Source organism: Primulina eburnea, chromosome 5, assembly GCF_022965805.1.
Source record: "Primulina eburnea isolate SZY01 chromosome 5, ASM2296580v1, whole genome shotgun sequence".
Classification (NCBI taxonomy): domain Eukaryota; kingdom Viridiplantae; phylum Streptophyta; class Magnoliopsida; order Lamiales; family Gesneriaceae; genus Primulina; species Primulina eburnea.
Window position 1 is genome coordinate 27827502 of NC_133105.1, and position 15165 is coordinate 27842666.

The 15165-nt window shown below is 36.5% G+C and overlaps 1 protein-coding gene across 4 annotated transcripts; it reads left to right on the top strand.

The window, feature by feature from the left end:
* The first annotated feature begins 386 nt into the window (after positions 1-386).
* LOC140833159 (sister chromatid cohesion protein PDS5 homolog C-like) lies at positions 387-8495 on the top strand. 4 transcript variants are annotated; one of them, XM_073197626.1, is made up of 13 exons: positions 387-606; positions 1129-1332; positions 1413-1594; positions 2504-2630; positions 2704-2901; positions 4870-5733; positions 5847-5957; positions 6429-6502; positions 6587-6638; positions 6730-6816; positions 6897-6940; positions 7586-7663; positions 7745-8495. In XM_073197626.1, exons 1-13 carry the CDS (start codon positions 502-504, stop codon positions 8223-8225), a joined length of 2607 nt encoding a protein of 868 aa, XP_073053727.1. In that variant the 5' UTR covers positions 387-501; the 3' UTR covers positions 8226-8495. The 4 variants fall into 4 exon arrangements, with proteins under 4 accessions (XP_073053727.1, XP_073053728.1, XP_073053729.1 ...); XM_073197627.1 differs by having other exon boundaries at positions 7586-7660; XM_073197628.1 differs by having other exon boundaries at positions 7592-7663.
* The last annotated feature ends 6670 nt before the right edge of the window (positions 8496-15165 follow it).

Consider the following 15165-nt stretch of genomic DNA (forward strand, 5'->3'; position numbering starts at 1 on the left):
AGTGCTCATAACCCGATAACCATTGCTAGTTTTTCCACACGATTATGATTTTACCGTACTTTTAAAAATTTTATGACTTTAATGCTTTTGAGAGGATTTAAGAGTTTGTGTTATTTTTGAAAAAATGTTAAATTTAAGTTTGGCTTGACGATTTTATGTTTGCGTTGTGATTTTTGAGTAAAATAGTTGGTTGAGTTATTTTAAATGATGGAAAATATATATATATATATATATATATATTATATGGTCGAAAGTTTTAAAGAAAAAAAAATTCTCTTGTATATTTAAAAAAAAGAATAATAGATGTTCGATCTGGGTTATTCTAGGTTTTTCAAATATGAAATATATACAAAATATGAATATTATATATTTTTTGAAAATAAAATAGCTAAATTTTCTCCCTACCCCGTCGTTCTTAGGGTTCCTGAGTCGGTTATTCGATGCTGTTGAATCGAGCTGCAAATTGTTTATTTGTGTAGAACGATCTGTTATTAGAAAATTATGCCGACGCTTTCAGATATGGAGTTGGAAGAAAGGCTCACAGCAGCTGGGAACGCTCTTTTTCAGCCCCCCTCTTCTCTCGATGAGGTTCTGCGTCTCCTCGATGTAAGCTATCTCTCTCCCTCCAAACTAATCTCTTGAATTGTGTTGTTTCATATGCAATTTTTTTACTGGAAGGCGTGACACTCGGTTACTGGAACCATCGTTCGGAATTTGTAAACTGAGTATAGAAAAATTATAAACATCACAAGGTGCTTTTTTAAATAATTACCTTTATTTTGTACGAGAAATCAATTATTTTTATCCATGTAACTATATACATTTTTTTTTGTTGGAGCCACTTGATCCTTGTTTCTGTTATCACTTGTATGAGTATATCCCTCTTATTTGAAAAAAAAGGGAGGGGAATGCATATTTTTGAGAAGAATATAACTCTATTTCTACACATTACATCTTTACTGATGGAATACTAAAGAAGATTCATTAGCCACCAAATGCTTTAATTGGGGGTAACAATCCTTAAATTCATTAAGGTGAAAAAATTCATTACCAATTTGTTTATGCTAGCTAATTAATTCTCTTGGTATACAGTCTCTTATATTTTTTGTTCTTTTGACTTGATTTAAGCGAATTGAGGAACTTCTTTCAAAAGTGGAGCAGTCACCTACCAAATCCATGCTAACTGCCCTTTCACCGCTAATGGATGCGTTGATTACAGAATATTTTCTAAAGCATTCTGATGTTGATGTAAAAGTAGGTGTGGCTTCTTGTGTCGGTGAGATCACCCGAATTACTGCCCCAGATGCTCCATATGATGATGACAAAATGAAGGTGATTCTTACCCCACCTCTTGCTACATGGGTGTTTTCCCCTGGGATGTTTTCATAACTTTTCATATGGGCATAATACAGGATGTTTTTCACTTGATTGTATCATCTTTTGAGGATTTATCGGACACATCTAGCAGATCTCATCATAAGAGGGCCTCTATTCTTGAAACTGTGGCAAAAGTCAGGTCTTGTGTTATCATGTTGGATTTAGAATGTGATCAGATGATCGTTGAGATGTTTCAGCACTTTCTTAAAGCTATAAGGTACAGGTTGGGCGTGTATCGATTGAGTGTTGTTTTATGTCTAGCCTTTGACAAGGTTTATTTGCTTCACATTCCTTCAAGTCCATATTAGCCAACTTTCTACTGATTTTTCCTCGTTGTACGGCCAAATTTGAGTTCTGTAAGTATATGAAATCTTTTGATAAATATTTCAAAAACTTGATCAAAATCTTACAAAATTCAGTAAAGCTATAGAAACTATCTAGAAAAGAAACAATAGAGGTACTTGAGTAAGAGTTTTGGTAACACGTGAAGGATGAAGTGAAGTACTGAAGTAAGTATATGTGAAACTAGGCAATTTTGAAATTTGCAATATTTTTCCTTTTCAATTATTCAAAAACAGAAATTTGATAATTAGTTGATATGCACAGAAATATTTATCATTTTCCGTTGCTCTACTTGTTGACATTACCTACCTAACTTTAAATAGTATGTTTTAGGCACCTTTCTTAGATATGGCACACGGCTGAGTTTTTGCTGCTCATGCCTTGTGGTTTGTACCTCGAGCCTAAGTCCTTTTCTGGTGACATCAGGCATTATTAATCATGAGATACTCAATTAAATTGATGAAAATTTCAACTGAAGAGATGAAACTGAGATTAATAATTGCGCAATGTATTGATGAAGGGAACTTGATGTTGGATTTATTGAAAGAATTAATTAGCAAATGAATTTTGAGAGTCTTTAGGAATATCTAGTTTGCCTTCAAAGTTCGGAGTTTTAGGTGGGTAATCTACACAACTTTACACTCTACTGCATCATATTTGAAAAGGGATGGCAATTAATACTTGTTGGATTTTGGACTGTGTAACGATTAACCATGAAAGCTATGCTATTTTATGACAATGTTCAGTCTGAACTGCTTAAGTACTGTTAATGTGATACTTCCAGAGTTCATCATTCAGAAATCATTTTTGCATCCATGGAGACCGTTATGACACTGGTCATAGAAGAAAGTGAAGATATCTCTTCAGACCTACTCAATCCCATTTTAGATACCTTGAAAAGGAACAATAAGGTTAATTTTTTAGACTTTTATTCAAACTTTGAACCCTCCTTTATTTCTTTGCTAATTAATAGATGCTTGACAGGAGGTTCTTCCAATCGCAAAGAAATTAGCTGAGAAAGTTATTCAGAATTGTGCACAGAAGCTTAGACCTTATTTAACACTAGCATTAAAAACTTCAGATACTAATTTTGATGATTATAGCGGAGTTGTAGCTTCCACATGCGAGCCAAATGCTAGTACTGTTGGGAACAGTAATGAAAACATCTCCAAATACCAGAAGGTATGGTTTCTGTTCTATTGCAAATCATCTTACCTATGTGTTCTTGCTTTCTGGTTTGGTAAGCCACAGGGTCTACTTGTGATCTCAGTTTTACTTTCTTCCAAATTCAAACATTTAGGTAAGTACTATATCTATATGTCATGTTGTTGCATTTTTGTGTTTTGTTATTGTCCTTAAGGATTTAATTTGAGATCTTTGCTATTAAGTCTTAGCATACCTTACTTTTGAGGAATGGTGCTCAGGAATTTTAGTTAATTGATTTGTTAGATTCTGTTTTTCAGCTCCTTTTAATGCATGTATTGCATTTATTTTTTAAAAAACTTGCTTGTATTACCTCTATTTTTTTTATAAACTTACATGTTTTGCCTCTATTAGCGAGGCTTTAATCAGATAAGCTAGTTTATTAGAATATTTGGTTTTTAATTCCAAAAAGAAAATAATGTGCATTTCTTAGTCGTAACAGGTTGAAAGTGAAAAAAAACAAGTTTTGCAGAATAAATCCGGTATCAAGAGACTTGTAATGGTTCTTAAACTAAATTTCAGCCCAAACTTTATTAAAATCCAATTGTACACTTGGTTCATTCCTCCTGCTGAAGACGGATCAGAATAATAGGCAATGCACAAGAGATCAAAATAAAGAAAAAAAGTACCTTTAGGTTGTGGTTCGATTTTCTTATGTGTGCAGAAGCAAATAGACAAAGAAGATGAGAGTGGCGTGTTAGGGCAAGTGCAAGTCAACAAATCGTGGTTTTAATTGGGCTTTTAATCCCAAAAAATTAAAAGCACGGGCCTATAATTCTTTCTTATGTCATGTTCTAGTTTAATTCAGCTTTCAAAAATTAAAAACCAAAAAAAAATTTCCCAAAATAACTTTAAACCCCTAGGCCCGCCTTGAACAGCCTCGGCCCGCCTAAGAGCGCCTAGTCGCCTTTGCCGCATATGCTGGCCGCCTATAACCTTTTCGGTGCGGTCAAGCGGCGCTAGGCGGTCGCCTAGCCCGAGTTTTAGAACATTCATGTTCATTCATTCGTTATATGAATATTGATGCAATGCGCGTTACATAAAACTGAGTTGATTGCGGAGCGAGAACACAGATACGCTTCAAAAGTTTATTCTCACCCCACTTTTGACATTTATAAGTTTATCATTGTTTTATGTTGAAAAATTTATTACGCTTAAACGTTCTTTTTTATGTTATAACGCCTTTCCAAAGGGGTTCATTATATTTGTCAATTCTGGCTTGCAATCATCACTTTGAAATAATTTCCCCATCTAGTTCTCGCCCTTTTACTGTTCTGTTTTTGTAAATGTTCAAGTCAAATAATATGATAAAATTGTAAAGGAAGTTGTTGATTCTTTCATATATTTTGGGATACTAGTGACGATATATTAATATATTTTTTCTTTCTAACTTGCACCAGCTTTGAAAGCCAAGAATTTTTTATGGGCAAAAACTCTCATTCGGTTGTAAGTGTATGACTGTAAATCGAATTTTTTTTCTTGCTGATGCAACCCCGCATTTTCTTATTTTGCTATTATGATTTAAAATATGTTCATTGCTCAAGACCACCTTGTCTATTTCTCCGGGGCCATTCCTGTAATAAATTTCTCACGAGTGTTATTGTGAAGTCTGACAAGGGTTAAAATCTTGCTAGCATAATTTGTCGTGGTAACAATGATGTGCCTTGCTAGCCAGTGTTACACGGCTTTTCTTTCGCCAAACAATGTACTGATTCTTGAAACCAAATGAAGTAAGGATAATTCTGGACACCGAGAGACCAGGGGTAGCCTCAATTTGAAAATATATTTGTTAGTCAGAATTTCTTTTCACCGAAAGGGGCAGTAGGATCACATTCGACTAATCGAGTTGGTGGATTGTGAATATTCACCAGCCACACTCTCGGTTGGGAAAGGCATTATTCCTATTTGCTTTAAAAGTGATTGTTTGATCTCATTGGTTTTGAACAGGTGGCTAAAGAGGGTTCAGCTGAGACCCCTGTGCTGGATAAAGATGCCCCTGTGACAAGATCACCCAAGTCAATTAGCAGTATCAATGAGATCATGACTGAAGAAACAATTCCTGATGCACATTATTCAAACATGGCAGATTCTAGCCAAAATGTCGAGGACAAATCAATGTCCAAAACTGTATCTAATGATTTGGGTGCTCGAAAACCAAAGATCTCGGGGCTTAAAGTGGAAACCGATGCTAAGAGAAAGGGAAGACGGTTTAAACCTGAGAATAATTTAGCAGTGTCTACAGATCTTCTTGATGATCAGAAACAAAATAAACAAGTGCCATGTCACCAAGACATTGCAGCTAAAGATGGTTCACCTGATGAGATTCTCCCTGTTGAAGCTGACTTATCTTTGGACAATGTTAATGATATTAGTATTCATCCTCCGCAATTAAAAGCACTTGAGAAAGAGGATGTAAATTTAGCATCTTCAACTCAAAGCCCTGGCATACCTGCCGATAGTCGATCTAAGAAGGCTGGTCGAGCAAACAGGAAGGAGAACTTGGGTACAAAAGAGACTAAGAAGGCACTTGAAGGAACAGATATTTTAAAAGCAAAACAGCGTCGCTCATTGAAAAAGAAATCTGACAAGACAATTGACAAGGATAAAGTTTTAACGGAAGAAGTTTTGTCCAAGAATGATCGTATGAGTACCAGTGATTCAGAGGCAAGATCAGTGGATCCAACTGAAAAGTTGAGGGATGCAAGTAACAAGGTGGAGGATGGATCCTCTTTGTCAAAGAAAGTAGGGAAAAAGGGTGCACAAAAGAAGCCTGATAGTTTGAAATTTTCTTCCAAAGAAGATCATGGACAAGTAATCATATTTTCTCTTGATTATTTATTTAATTATTTTAATTTTTTTTCAGTTACTTTTCCTGACTGATATATTTTTTTGTTTCAAAACATGCTTCTCTTTTTCATCTGTAGGACATGGTTGCCTCACCAAGGACTCCTTTAAAATCATCAAAAAATGAGGACAGTGTGGATGAAACTAAAAGGATGAGTAATAAGAGAAAACGATCTCCAGGCACACAGAAAGTGCGTCATAATTTTTTTTCTTTTATCGTGACTTTCATATCCTACTATAGAACCGTAGGTTCCTTGCACCTGTATTCCTTATGTTTAGTTTGGATATCGGTCATATCGAGGACATTATTATCTCTCTTATTTATGCTTGGTCAGAGAGATTTCCAGTTGCTTCTTTTTTATTTTTTTGAAAAAATGTTCAAGAGATTTTGGATGATGAGAAAATTTAGGTCGGTTCCTCATCAAGTGCAAGGACATCATAGGAAGTGGTGAATGTCCATCTCCCTTTTTTGATAGTTTGTTTCTTATTTTTCCTTTTAAAAAAAGGATGCATCACATGTAATAATACTGTTTTTGCGCTTGAAATATTCTTTTGAAACACGTGTAAAATTGCTTTGTTGCACTGGCATTTAGAGAAAGTGCACAACCAAACTTTCAACAATATAAGTCAGTTCAGTTCAGTTCATTGTTATTTGGTGTCAGACATCTGAGACTAAAGAGTACGGGGAGGAATTGCTTGGCTCAAAAGTTAAGGTCTGGTGGCCAAAAGATCAGATGTAAGTCCTCCTTACATTCCACTCTGTACATAAAAGTGTTTATGAACAAAATTACTTTTTTTATGATGCTTTCATCGCTGTCAGGTTTTATGAAGGTGTTATTTCTTCTTTTGATTCTGTCAAGAAGAAGCATATGGTGAGGAAAAGATATCTTTCTTCCTTTCATTAATTACTTTGATTTGCATTGAAAACTTGTTTCAGTGTAAACTGGCTTCCATCTGAAATAGGTGTTGTATAATGATGGCGACAAAGAAGTCCTAAATCTAGGAAGGGAGCGATGGGAATTGGTTGGCGATGATTCTTTTGCTGCCATGGTTAGAATTAGAAATTTGCTGGTTTCTAATTCCTATTAAGACCTCATATATATGATATATTTGACAATTTGTGTGACTAGGGCAAATCTATTGAGCATTCAAGTCCTGATGCATCCTCAGACATGTAAGTTTATTCTCCAGTTGCTACCTCTTCCATGTTTTATTACTTCCTAGTACCCCTTCATTAGAATTAAGGTATTTATCTTCAACTTTGAAGGCTTGCAGCTATAACTACTGTGTCAATTTATGTTAGCTGGGTATCCATCGTTGAACTATTGTCTGGGATTAAGGGATGAGATTTACATTTTTAGTTGAGGATTAATGGGAAGATCCCTGGATCATCTGCATTTCCCCGTTTGAATTGTGTTTTCATCCTGAAACCAGTTTCCTTAGTCAATCTATAGATGATGATGATGATGATGATGATGATGATGATGATGATTCACTCAACGGGAAAACACATGCTTTTTCTCTCAAGTTGCAACTATCCATTGAACTTTAGCAACTGTCCGTTGATAATGTTCAAGTACTTTTTCCATTCACTTGGACTTGTAAAATCTTGAAAGAAGGTGAATGGTTTAAAGCCATCAAAAGCGTATAGTGGCATATCCTTAAACAAATTCTCCAATCCCAAAACAAATTCCTAGATTTGCAGGGAAACCTTGCTAAAATTCGTGAAATTTCCTTAGTGGGGAGAATTTTGATGGAGAAATTATTTTTGGAATCATTCAGTGAATGTTTATACTGATTATTTCTTTCTTTTTACCAGGCGCAGGAATAAGACAGGTTATCCCATTTCTGAATTGTCAAGCAAGCAGAGGAAGATGGATGGTTCACTTAAAAGGTGGTTCTTATAATTCCCAGTTTCCCCGTACATTTTTTGTTTAAAATTAAAGGTCAAATTATACTAATAATCAATGGCTTGTAGCAAGTCCACATCTGGTAAGCCGAATGATGTAAAGTCTGGTGGGAAATCTGGAAGCAAATTTAAGAATGGTGGCAAAGCAGAGTTGAAGTCCAAAAGTAACTCAAAATCCAGTGGGAAATCTATAGCAGATTCTGTCAAGGATAAAAACCCTTCTCAGAAACACAGGGGTAAATCTCATGAAGATTCTGCTAAGACATCTGGTAGATCTAGAGATGATGTTGCCAAAACTTCGAGCCACTCGAAACCAGACCGCCTCCGAAATGTCAATTCTAAAGGTAATACTCCACAAAGTGGCAGATCCAGTAGTGACAACGGAACAGGGACAGCAAAAGCTAGTTCGTCAAAGTTGAAAGAAACTGATCACATTAAGGGAAAAACCACTGACTCGGCAAAATCACAAGAATCCATCATAGGGAAATCACCAGATACTGCGAAGTCTCAAGAAAGTGAAACCAAGGCTGCAAAAAAGCGAAGGAGATGAAGTGCCTTATTAGTCTTCCTTTACGTTGCACTTTTCCTGCAATTTTTTTCTGTGGGTTATTATATTAACTAGGCACGGATGTTGTAAGTCTGAAGTTGACATGCCTGTTTTAACTGGTTCTGCAGTTGATACTTGTCGTCGAGTCTTGTGATTTATTCTCAGACCAATTGTAGGAATATATATCATATTGCGGATCACTCCTCTTGGAATATTTGGTTTTTTAGTTCCAAAAAGGAAAAAGAAAAAAGAAAAAAGAAGTTTTGCAGAATATGATTTCCTAGTTATTAGTTACGGCAGACCAAATAACGTGCATTTCTATGTGATACTCTACGAACGTATGCCACGTTCATACATCCGTTATATGATGATCGGTGCAAGGTGCACTACGCAAGAATGAGTTAACTGCCTAGCGAGAACGTTGATTCCAAAAACTGATAATAATAGGAGGAATTGTATTTATGCTTAAAAAAAAAATATTTTCATGCCGACTTCTGATATTTATAATTTTATCGTTGTGCTATGTTAAGAGGACAATCCTAATTAATCTATTCAAGATTTGATTACGATGTAATAGCTTTATGAGGCAACTGATCAGCAATATTATTGGCCGATCTTCTCATAATTTTTAAGGAAAGAAAAGTTGGTTTTTTCCATAATCGGTTGAATCTCCAACACAACTGAACAATTGGACCACAATCTTCAGCTTTACTCATCACCTCTCGAGCCACCATAATCACGCCAGAGTAAATGCAAATGTTGGTAAGACCTTGACGAAGATAGAAATCCATACTCGTATAAAGAGCAACCAATTTAAATGTTGGTAAGACCTTGACGAAGATAGAAATCCATACTCGTATAAAGAGCAACCAATTTCGCTCTTTCTCTGAACTAGGATTACGAATCACACAAGCTTTTGCACCCACAACTTGGCCAAATGAATTTCTTACCATTTCCTCAATACTGTAGATATTCTAATCTCCGTTATAGCTCGCATCAACATCCATCCTCAGTTGATTCAGCAACGGTGGCGTCCAAAGCCTTTCTAAATCAGAATCCATCCAAATATTTGGAGTCTCGTATAGCAAATTAGACTCCCTGAACATATCAATAGTTAGAAGGTGTCCAGCGAGCCATTGTCGTTTGAGTTTTATTGACTTCTATGTAAAACAATTTTCATTTTAATAATATTTTACGGTTTTATTCAATTAGGACAATTACTTTATATGTATACTCATGCAAGCTACATATGTAAAGCCTTTGAAAATACAAAAGGTACTATGAGGTTTATCTCTAAATGTAATATCATGAAACTCATTAGGAAGTGTATTGTGTATTCTAAACAGGTTCTTAGTCGAATAAGCCCCTAAAATATGGATAAATTTCGCATGAGATTGAGTTTGAAACTAACATATGTGATGTAAACGCCATATTTAATTGGTATGGACATGAAGATGTCTATTCATAAAAATGGATGATCATATGATGGTGCACTGAACATATAACGCCCCATATTTGACAAATGTCCTCACTATATCAAGACGGGTCTTTCCAGCGTGCTTATGTCCTCACTCACACGCACCATAGGAAACTTACCAGGGGGTCACCCATCCCAAAATTTCTCCAAGTCAAGCACACTTAACTTTCGAGTTCTTATGTGATGAGCTACCGAAAAGAAGATGCACCTTCTTGATACGAGTAGTATTTATCAAATCTTTTAAACCCTCTTCAACCGTACAGTCCCATACCTTAACAGTTTTAGAATCCCTCTCCTTCCGGTGTAAGATCGGTTCATCCATGTTCCCTCCGCCTAGAAGCCTGCCAGGAGCCTCTCATTGTCCGTGCAACTTCATGGCACCGGCAATCACGCCCCGCCCTCTTCGGCCCCGGGCGTCACAGAACAACCCTCCCTTGGACTGCCCAGATGATTATCAGTTAACTAATAATGGTAAAAAACACTTAACTGCCTTTGATGTTAAATAAGATGAATGAATATTTCTTGGATATTCATCAGTTAGTAAAGCTTATAGAGTATTTAATAAGAGCACACTTAATGTTGAAGAATCAATGCATGTTGTCTTTGATGAAACTGTACTAACTGGTAAGCCAACTGCTTAACAAATATCAGTTTGGAGGATGACTTTAACGTACCGTACTTTTGAACATACTTAAAATTTGCGAAAAATAAATTTTTTTCTTAATTATTGGAATATTTTATGTTCTCAATCTTAATTTTAATGTTAACAAAATTTGTTACTTTGTTTCTAATGATCTACCTAAGTGCGCAGGAAGATGGAACTGATCAAGCTTCGAAATGATCAGTTAAACGAACCAAAACTGAAGCTATCAAGACATAGAATGAAAACACCAACTGATCGACCAAACTGAATCAGCTCAACTGATTTATCAAAGAACAGTTCAACTGATTGTCCAGCTGATAGGTGGTTCAGCAGTAGAACTCCAGAAGCTCGATCAGCTGATGAAGTATTCAACTGATGAAGAGCCCAGCTGACCGGTTCAACTGAAAGAGTGAAATCAATTCGACCGACAAGTCAACTGATTTCGCTAGCCCAACTGAAGATCAGTTTAGATGACCAGTTAAGAGCATCAGTAAGGAATCAATCAGTTGCAAATCAAGACAAGCTTATCTAAATGGATTCCAGTTACGCACAAAGATGCAAAAGAATCTGTACGATCAAAGGTACAATAATGGACGTTGCAGGAAAGATTAAAGTCGAGAGATTCCTGGAGGCATGTCAGAAAAGTCGAGATACATATATCAAGGAACGCATTCAAGCTGCAACGATCACATGTGATGAGTCTTAAAGTACGGTCTCAATGCCTTTATAAATACAAGCTCAAGACCATCCGCAAATATAATACACAAGAGTGTGGAAAAAGAAAGGGCTCGCTTATTTGCTTATCAGCTTTTAGAAGCAATCAGCCCAAAGAGAATACTCAAGTCATATCATCTTAGTTTAGAAGCTTACTTCCCTTAGTGTTTGAGAACACCTTCATGGTGCATTTCTTGTTCAGTTCTCACACACGCACACACACCACCACTCAAATACAGTCTTGGACAAAGATATTAAACTTGTGGATATAGTCTTTGACACACAGACGTTAAAGAAGTGTTGGCTGAAAGGTGTTGCCTTCAGTCTAGGCTAGGAGTTCAGATTAGACAGTAGTGTAAGTCCTAAGCTGAGTGAGTTTGTACAAGGTGTTGTATAGATCAAAATATTCTAGTGGATCTTACCCGAGGTGGTAGATGTGGTGACGTAGGAGCATTTGAAGTCTCCGAACATCCATAAACATATCTTGTGTACTTAACTAATTAACTATTTTTTCAAACTGATTTGATTAGTTCGAGGTGTTATCAGTTCAGTCCTTACCATAACTGAACTGATACATCCGAGAATTGATCATATGCTTTTCAGTTATTCAGTTTACATAAGTTAAAAAGCTTTCAAATATAACAACTTTCTTCACGAATGATTACTTTGAGTTTCTTCCGCTTGGTTTTATAAAACCAAATTCGATTTAATTCATCGGTGTTAACATTATTAGAACACAAGCTATTGCAGCTCATTGGAGAAACTTTGTTTGATGCACCTCAAAGTGCCCAGCAAACGATCCTTCAACTAATTAATTAACAACCTCTCAAAATACACTTGTAAATAAAATGCATGTTTAAATACTTGAATTGTAAACGAACTTGCAACAAGTATTTGTTTAAAACGACATAAATTAATTCGTTAAAAATCAGAGTAAATGAGTTCAACATGCATAAAAATCCTTAAAACTCAAGCGGTCCTCGAGTTAGTCATCCGCCCAGTCCGAGCCATCTCACTGGTCTCCGCATCTCCTCTCCTCAAACTCGTCCTCACCTGCATCGATCAAATCTAGTGAGTCTAAAGACTCAACATGTATAAACTTAGAATAACAAGTAATAAATATTAAATCCACATGCATTTTAAAGTAGTCCAATATATATATTTAAACTGTGAGCATACTTACATAGATATAGACATGCCATCATTTCATAAAATTTTTCATAAACGTGCTTGCAACATACATACTTAAACATACATAATCATCATCATTTTGCGTAGATATATGTTTCAAAGCAAGTGACCCATAACATAATGCGCCTGATCAGACTAAACCACAGTACTGGGGTGACAGGGATCAACACAGCCTTTCGATCAAACGTCTACTTCCACATACATAGGATCCACGATTATGCTTTACCGGGTGTATTGGTCCCTGTTCATGCTTTACAGCTTCCCAATCTTTATCATAACCCGGTCATGCTTTACCGGGGTGGAGAGGTCCCCGGACACGTTTTCTGGGTTCCACACCCGTTCATAATTAGTCACAAGACAAATCAAATAACTCAAAAACATAAAACATTTTCTTTTTGCACGTACGAACATACTTACAAAGGGTTGAGGGCTTCGATGCATCCCACTTGGACGACTACTGCACATGCTAAAACAAAATATTTTTAATTTCTAGAATGCCTGGCGCTCGGACGACAATATCTTATCGTTCGAGCGCCACCCGTCCAGAAGGCCTGGCGCTTGGGCAGTAAGATCTTACTGCTCGGGCGCCGCCCAGTTCCAACGAAGCCTGCAACTCGAATACCCTCAAGAAGAACCTATTTTTGACACAGTTTGAGCAGTCACACGAGAAAAATCATAACTCACTCGTATCTTGTCCGAAAATGACGAATTTACTGTCAAATCGAATATATCAAAAAATAATACATTTTAAATGTTGAAAGGTTTTCCAGAAAACCGGCCGAAAATTCTTAGAATTCGAAATGACATCAGATTCGGTTTTTGAGATCTAAAAACATGTTCAACATCGTTTCAAACATTTTCGCTCAAACTTTGCATAACTTATACGGATTTTTGCACGCATTATGAATCAAAATATTTACTACGACAAGATCGATGCAAAAATGAAATACTATACATGCCTTTGTGTCTAACGCTCGAAGATAACGAATACCGACGTGGTGGATTGCGGGAGATGTCCGGGAGATGCTTGATACACGATTCTTGCTCGGAAAAGGGACGTGAATCTACATGAATTTGCAAGGAATGGTGGCTGCTGAAAGAAGGCTCAAGAACCCTAGCCTTGCGCCTTCAAATTCAACACGTGTGTGTGTTGTGTGTGTGTGGGAGTGTGTAATAGTTTAGGTAAAAAAAATTACTTAATTAACTAATTAGGGGCTAAAGACATGCTTAGTTAAATAATTAGTGATAAAATAATACTAATATAGTTATTTAATCTCACTCAAAGATTTAATAAAATAATTAAGTACCAAATTTCAAGATTAAAATTCCGTAAATTCAAATTAGTATTTTTTTAATTTGAAAATACATAGTTAAATAAATGTTAGAATCATCTAATAAATTAAATTAGGTTTTAAAATGTTTAAAATTTCATAAATAAAATACTAATTTTCTTGACTTGAAATAAATTACCACATTATTCATACATCGCCTAAATCGTCTCCGGTCTCCTATTCCTATCCCGTATCGAATACTCGCCTGAAACATAAAACTCAAGAAAACATTTTAACGTGTATCAAATAAACATGTAATAATTTAAAATAATACAAAATCATAAATCATACATCGTTAATGGTCATTTTAAAATTAAATGAATAATTTAACAATTTAATAAATGCATGGGTTTACGTGTACTGATTTTGGGCTCTACAATTCTTCCACTACTTAAATAAATTTCGTCCTCGAAATTAAATCTTACCAACAATTCCGAGTAGCGACTTCTCATATTTGCTTCGGCCTCCCAAGGGGCCTGCTCCACTGATTGATTCAGCCACTGGACTTGACCAACTTGGCCATTTTGTTCCGAAGTCTCCGCTCCTGTCTGTCTACAATTCGGACATGTCTTTCTTCATATGACAGATCTGGAGTAAGATACAACGGCTCATAGCTCAAAACATGAGAAGAATTTTCCATATACTTCCTAAACATCGAAACATGGAATACATTGTGTACTCCAGCTAGATTCGGCGGTAGAGCTACACAATAAGCAAGTGTCCCAACTCTGTCAAGAATTTTGAATGGCCCAGTAAATATCGGACTCAGCTTGCCTCTCTTCACAAACCTCATAACACCCTCCATAGGTGCTATCTTCATGAATATGTGATCTCCTACGGAAAATTCGAGATCCCTTCTCCTCTTCTCAGCATAACCCTTTTGGCGACTCTGGGCAGTCTTCATCCTGTTTCGGATCTTGACCACCACGTCTGCAGTCTGCTGAACAATCTCTGGGCCAATTTCTGATCTCTCACCTACTTCGTCCCAATGAATCGGTGATCTGCACTCCCTTCCATACGGTTCTTCGTAGGGAGCCATACCTATAGATGATTGAATGTTGTTGTAGGTAAACTCCACTAGGGGTAGTTTCGATTCCGAATTCTCATGGAAATCGATCACACAAGCTCGCAAAAAATCTTCCAATATCTGAATCACTCGCTCAGACTGGACATCTGTCTGAGGGTGAAATGCTGTATTGAATAGCAACTTCGTCCCTATAGCTGCATGTAAACTCTTCCAAAAGAACGATGTGAATCTCGGGTCCCTGTCAGACACAATAGAAGCTGGGATCCCGTGCAAGAAGTGTGCCGATTAATTAAGTCGATCCATTATAACCCAAATGGCATTAGATCCTCTAGCTGACCTCGGCAATCCAACAACAAAATCCATGGTGATGTTCTCTCATTTTCACTCGGGGATATGGAGCGGCTTAAGGCATCCCTCCTGGCTTCTGATGCTCTGCTTTCACTTGCTAACAAGCAAGGCATTCAGATACAAATCGACGAATGTTCCGCTTCATCCCTGACCACCAATACAACATCTAAAAGTTCTTGTACATCTTGGTACCTACTGGATGGATGGAATAC